The following is a 7,347-nucleotide window of genomic DNA, read 5'->3' as shown; positions in this document are numbered from 1 at the left end:
TTAATCCTCCCTTTAATCTTTTGTGCTGTTGCTAGGGCTAAATTGTCTCTCTTGTAGTTTTCTTCTTTTTATGATAAAGTTGCAAGTGTAGACTCGTGGTAGAAAAGAAACCTACCTACCTCGAGGTCCTTTGACATATAAAAGGAATACCATTGAGACCCATTGTGTCGTCCTTGGGAATGCATTTATGGCACTCCTTAGCATATCTTGGTTGGATATTGTTCCTTCGATACCAACCCATTGATCAATTCTTTTAGTCGGCATAGAGCTTTGCTACAAATTCTCCTCTTTCTAATTTCACATTGTTTATCTAATTTCTTAGGAAATATCTTTTTGCTAGCTTTGCTTCTAAGGTTCCTTTGTGTAACTCCACTAGTTTGTCCCATAATTCTTTGGCAGATTGGTAAGTACCGACCCAATTGATATTTTTTTTTTGTTGGTAGCGCGCTTAAGATGTGATACTTAATTTTGCTATTTGCCTTGTATTTATCTCTTTGTTTCTTAGTCTAATGATGATCTTCCAAATCATCTCCGTTCATGTTCCTAGGCATCTCAAAACTATTAGCTCAAAATCAGTTTGAAAAATAATTCCATTCGGTGCTTTGACATGGAAAATTCTCCTTTAAATTTTGGTGGATGAATATTTGATCTGATCATCCCATTTGATGCCTTTTCCCGACATTTAGTCTATAGAAGAGCGAAGTTTGCTCTTATTAGATTGAACGGATGGTTGGTAGAGGAGGGTGGTCAAATACATTTCGTGCGTACAAATTAAAAATCGATCTACTCTTACTACGATCTTAGCAAGGGCACAACAAATGTTAGTAGTGGAAATTAAATAAAAGCATAAGCGTAAACATACCACAACACTACATAGGTGTTTAATGTGGTTACTCCACAACTTATGATCCTTTTAATAGATCACTTTTGCAATCCTTTATACTTTCTCCTTTATGGTTAGATGCTAATGGTGGAAAAATCTCTTACAAATTAATCACAAAGAATATGGGAGGTTTATAACAAACATGTTAGGATGTTGCAATAAAGCTTAAGAAAAATAACGAATAGGTCTGTTTTGTTTTTCGTAGCCTTCGAAATCTTTTAAAGACTTCTTCTTGCAATGAATTCCTGCAATGAATTCTTGACACGACCTTGATGTGCTAGCAGTCGTGAATAGGTTGGTACCATCAGTTGATTGATTGATAGAGAGCTTATCTGTATGTTCCGTTACATTGTCGTTGAATTTGTCTCTTGTACAATCAATTGACCTCTTCTAAACTTTTTATCAATTCCCTTGGATTATGATCATTTCATGTTGATGACTTGTTCATCCAACCTGCATTAATCGATTGTTCATTGATAATAGTTGATTGTTTAATAGAAAACAAGATTTTGTTAGTTTCTAAGTCAACTACATAGTCAACTCAACCATCAGTCGATTGAAGGACTCCTTCAGCTGACTAGTATGATATGACCCATCTAATAATCGATTTTGCCTAAGTTAAGATTTACTCTCTCCCGAGTATATTTGGTCTTAACTCTTAGCTCATTGTGCAACAATTGTCTTCCATTGCGTGGCCATCTCTTAAACTTCTCTTCCCTTGGATGCCCCAAGTCTTCTACTCTCTTCCTATGCCATCCTATTCGCTCTTTTTACGTTGGCTAGATAGTCTGTCTCTAGCCATCTTCTATCAAGCTTCTTGTCCCTCAAATACACAGAGTCCTTAGATTTCTCTCTATGTCATCCTTTATGTTGTAGTTCACTTTTAGATACAATTATACTTTGATATTTCTCATCTTGCTTCCCTTTGGGTGTTTCATATCGCCCTTTCCTGATCTATACGGGCATGAGCTATCGGGTAACCACGACTTTGGCTGCGCCAAATTGTCTCAATTTGTGTATCCATCGAGTTACTGCACACTCAAACACATTTTAAATTACAAGACAAGACCTAATTTAAACTCTTTGCCTAAACATCAAAACTCATGGTTGCATTGGACCACTTGAGGCATGATTGCACTAATAAAATTATGTTAAGTCTATGTAATACATTTATTCTTTTATAATTTTAATACCTTTGTGTATGCTAAGAATATTAATTTTGTATTTAATATTTCTTATTTCTAGCAGTTGGAAGGTCTAAAATACTAGTGCTTGTGCCGCTAGCTTAGTGGAATTGTAGAGTTCCAATGTCTAATGGTGTACAATGTGTCAGTGTGAGATGTTGCTAGCTGGCACTGTCCAAAGGAAGGAAGAGAAATAAGACGAAGAAATGAGAAGGAAAATATACTTGAGGCTCTCAAACTTCCTCTTTTCATGACACGTAGCCTATGGCCTCACCAATGTGTCCTCTTTTGCTGGAGCTTCATTTTCCACTTCCGGCATGGTGCTGGAGTTAGTTGTCAGTCTATCTCATGAGTTTTTTAGATTCATCTTCTGGAATTTTCCACCAAGTTTGGGTGTCGATGTCTCTATGGGATGCTTTATATTGAAGACAAATGAAATTTAAAACAGTGATCAAATTTATCTCCTAAATCAAAACAAATAGGATGTCACTCTTACTGTCTCCTAATCTTCCCTTGCACATTCCCACACTTTTCTTGTAAACCTCAGAGATGGAGATAATGGCAGTGGACATTCTTATGTTTTCTCAATTGCTTCTCTTCCTATCCTTTTGTTAAACTCTTCCAATCTCCTTGTTACCCCTCTTTGTCTTTCTTTTCTACTGTTTTTATTTGTAAAATCAAGTAGTTTTTTTTTAACTTGGCCGATTTGAATGAGAATCAGCCAATATGTAATGGTTAAGTTTTCCTTGATGCATTGGAGGCATCATTTCTCAAGATAGCTTTAGCAAAAAATGCATTAAGGCTATTTCTATGATCTATGATTTTTTATTTTTTTTTAAAATTTTTTTAAGCTTAGAGTTTGATAACTTCTTCCGGATTGGAAATGCTGATCAGTGATGCAAAGATAGTAAGTGGTTATAATAATTGCCGGCTTTTGTTTGCTATAAGATTCTCTGAAATCTCTGTATATTTGCACCACTACATAATGCATTTGGTCATTGCTTTGTATTATTTGGTATTTTTATTTAAAAGTTGTAAATTAATGTGGAAGACATTTTAGTTTTAGAAATGAGCTCAGAGGGACAGAGAAAATAGTCTACATACTTGTACATGTAACATTGTGTTAGATATCTAAACTGAATTTGCTATTCAGCTTCAGCAAGATTGAGTAGCCTTATTCCAGCCATGAGTCTGGATAATATGCCATCCTTCAACCAATTAATCCTTTTCTAGACTTGTAAGCCATTGTCCATTTCTGACACATTATGCTTGTCCATTCATCAAATCATTTTTAAGGTACCATCAAATTCCATCTAATCCTTCAAAGCTAACTGAATACTCATTCTTGAATATAATCTTAGATGATGAAAGTTGACAAATCCCATCCATTGACATAGAACTCATCATCACAGTATGGCCCCTGACCTCTGTCTCCAACGAACCTGAACTAGGCATTTGAGCGCTGACTCCGCTGCTTTGTATCCCTGCCTCTGCCACCTTGAAGAAGAATGCTACTTCTTCCCACATACCCTACAGTGTTGCTGTGATTGATCTATACTGACCCCTATTCCTTGTCTTTTGAAGAAAAAAATCCCTATCCGATTATTTGGATCTGGTACAAGATTCTTTTATCCAATATAAGACGAGCCAACTTCTAAAGATGAGAGATTCAAGTATAATATAACACTCATCAAATCTAAGTTGGTTATAACAAATTGCAAAAGAGAAGCGAGGAAACTCTCGAGTATAACCATCTCATCAGTCAATTGTGATCTGCACATGGCAACTTTAATTGTGAGTAGGTCTGCGCCTACCAAATATAATAACAATCTGTTCTTTAAAATTAATTTTATTTATGTCGTTCATTTAGTCAACAATTTTAGCTTTTAATTAAATTTTTCTCAAAAAAACACTTAAAGGGTACCATACCTTTAGTCAATACATCATACCATAGTAGTTCGTTTTTAATAAGAACCTCTACCCTTTGTTTCTCCATTCAATTCCAATATAATTTGGTTCTTTACAATTCCCTTCCCTCATGCAAGAACAGAGATGCACAATTCTATTCACATGCTACCTCTCTATCAGTGTTGTTAAAATTTACGAACAGGGGTTTCTATGTATTCTTCATAGAAAATTTTGATAGATTATTTGAAATTAATATGTTGAAGTATATCAAAAGTTTGGGCCACCACCAGCTTCCCAGAATGTCTCTTATACTGGACATGGCATGATTCTCTATTATGTGAAAGATAACTTGGCCACTGTTTTTTAAATAGGTACCCAGCTTTGCATTCTTTCCTCCTCAGTGAACTAAAGGTTGCTACTGAACTGCTTGGTGATGGATGCTCCAGCTATCTAGAATCAAACATTGCAAAAGCTATTCATCCAAGCTTGTGCCCAATTCTTATTCTCTTAAGCAGGCTTAAACCTTCAGCTACTAGCAGTGGTGCTGATGATGCTTTGGACCCCTCCTTATTTATTCCTTTTATACAGAGATGTGCAACCCAAAGCAATCTCCGAGTTCGTGTTCTATCGTCAAGAGCTTTAACTGGCCTGGTATCTGTTGAAAAACTCCAGACTGTCATTTGCAGTGTTGTTCATGATTTACCTCGTGAAAGACGCCATCTGGCAATACCCAGTGAAGAAGCTTCTTTGAGCCTCTATCAGTCTGTTACTGTGAGTAATGGATTTGGAAATGCATCCACTCGTACTATATCTTTCAACTCAATTCATGGACTTCTACTGCAGCTATCTTCTCTTCTTGATAATAACTGCAGAGGCTTATCTGATCTGCCAATGAAAGAAGAGATTCTGGGTGAATTGATTGATGTCTTATTTCATTGTAATTGGATTGGCAGAACCAGGTCATGCTCTTGTCCTATCTTAAATAGCTCTTACATACTTGTTCTAGATCTTATGCTTGATATCTCAAAATCATACTCAAGCCAGCATACCACAAGAATCAGATGCTTGCTTCTTCAACTATCCTTGGAATGCCTGGATGAAGATAAAAATCCTCTGTTGGTGTGGTACGATCCAACTATTGTTGAACTCAGGAGGCAGGCAACTTTATCCTATTTCAATTGCCTAATGGGAAGAAATTATGTTGTTCCAGAGTCATGCAGCCAGTTATTAAATATGTCTTCACCAGATGTGCCGACCCAGGAGGTGCTTGATGCCAGTCCCTCTGTGTCTGAACTTCAGAAAATGATACTGTCCTCCATTCTTGATCCTGCTTACGAAGTTCAATTTGCAGCGCTGAAGAAGCTTCTTCAGTTGGTCAATTCTATCACTCTTAGTTGCCAGAGTGGTGTCTTGCATCTGTGGGCTAGGTCCAATTTGCATTCTCTGCTGATTAAGTTGCTATTTCTGAAAGAGAATCCCAAATGCACCTATTATGTACTGAAGATTTTCTTTAACTGGAACACTCAGCAACTTGAGAAACCAACTGATTTGCAATGCAGTATTGCTGCTGATTGTGATTTTCTGTTCAGTTTATGGGACCGGTTGGTCAATATATATGGAACAGTAAAGCGTATGAAGACCCGAGAAATTACTTTGTGCTGCATGGGTGTATGTGTTAAACAGTTTGTCCATTTGCTTAATAGTTCTTTGTTCACTGGTGAATATCAGATAATAGAAGAGCCTACCAATAATATTAGTGAAGGTAAGGAATCTGCTAAGTGGATAGGAGCCTTGAGATGCATTGATTTTTTTGTTACCCTAGTTAACAGTCATAGTGCACCATCTGAGCCTGTGAACTTGCGGAAGGCAGCTTCAGAAGCTATAGTAGCTTCAGGATTACTTGCAGAACTTATGCCAATTGCTTTAATTGTGTCGAACAACCATGCTACCTTTGAAGAAATTAACAACATCAGTATTGAAAATCTTTTTGAATGCCACATGTCTGAGGTTGTTAGCTTCTATGCTTGCAGGATACTGGATCTGTGGTTCTCATCTATCCAACTTTTGGAGGATGAGGATAATGGGCTTAGACAAAAACTTGCAAAGGATGTTCAGAATTGCATAGCAACAGACAGAAGCTCCAACACAAATGCTGTACCTACTCAAGTGGATAGAGTAATTGAATTGAGTTTCAATTTTCTTTCTTCAGCATGTGGTCACTGGTTTGAGTACATGAAATACCTGGCAAACTGGGTTTTGAGAACGGGTAGTTCTGTGAGTTCTTATGGAGATCTAGTTCGACAAGTATTTGACAAAGAAATCGATAATCATCATGAAGAGAAACTTTTGATATGTCAGTTGTGCTGTCTTCATTTAGGGAATCTATTAGCATCAAATTCCTCTGAAGTTCAAGTTAATCATCAAGGCCTCAGTTACAGCTGCATCCAGAAGTTTTCTTCAGTTATGAGATTAAGATTTTTAAGGCAGTTGATATCATTTTCTAAGAGCTTCCTTGAAACCGAGGGAATAACAGACTGGATTGGAGGCATAGGTAATCACAAGAACGTGTTTGTTTGTGTGTACACTAATCTTCTTGGCATCTATGCACTCTCACAGCCATCACATAAATTAAATAATTTCGGGTGTCCAACAGATAGCAATAAACTCTACTTATTGGAGTTTGGGGAGGTTGAACATGTAATCAGACCTTTTCTTAGAAACCCTTTGATTTGCAACCTATACAATCTGGTGATGGCATTACATCAAAGGATGCTCGGGGTCTCTCAAACTGGAGACAAGAGTGATGGTTTTGATCCTTATTTTCTTCTAAGATGACAACCATACTATGCTTGTTATCGTAGCTGAAATCTTGGAGGCACAGGAAGGTCCAATTATTTAGGCATGGAAGATTCTTTTCATGAAGGACACCTACATTCTCTTGGGTTAAGTTATGGGGGCCACCACACTAAATTTTATTGGGACTATGATCAATGAAAGCTGCTAATTGATTGTTGATATAGACAACTAAATTCAACACTTTACGCTCTGTTTGGAGCCATTTGTAATCTAAACTTGACTTATTTCAATCTTCGTTGGATGAAGCAAGATGAGAAATAGAAATCATGGCTTCATGTTGATTTCATTTTTATATACTTTGATTGTTTCATGATTAAGGTTTAAGGGAAGAGATTAATGATTAGGGGACTTGGATAGATTTGTTGTTGCAATTGGGCTCTCGGATCAAATATAAGTTTTAAGCTTTGGACAAAGAATTTAAGTTTTGATATATATTATATTTGGTATGTACATTTAAGTTGTGCAGACCTTGAAGAAATATATAGAGATAGCTTAGCACAGTCAAGATTGGAGGAT

General features: G+C 36.7%; 1 protein-coding gene across 1 annotated transcript; it reads left to right on the top strand.

Moving 5' to 3' along the window:
• Positions 1 to 4,335: 4,335 nt before the first annotated feature.
• On the top strand, positions 4,336 to 7,123 carry LOC141819024 (uncharacterized; the record flags this gene model as incomplete). The annotated part of the gene is made up of 1 exon (XM_074706408.1): positions 4,336 to 7,123. A coding segment is annotated over one exon (2,475 nt), but the record flags the coding sequence as incomplete, so codon positions are not given.
• Between the last annotated feature and the right edge of the window lie 224 nt (positions 7,124 to 7,347).

The sequence above is a fragment of the Curcuma longa genome, unplaced genomic scaffold, assembly GCF_044706935.1.
Source record: "Curcuma longa cultivar G26 ecotype Majalengka, Jawa Barat unplaced genomic scaffold, ITB_CL_G26_1.1 contig_27383, whole genome shotgun sequence".
NCBI lineage: Eukaryota > Viridiplantae > Streptophyta > Magnoliopsida > Zingiberales > Zingiberaceae > Curcuma > Curcuma longa.
This window is presented reverse-complemented; position numbering and strand designations above follow the sequence as displayed.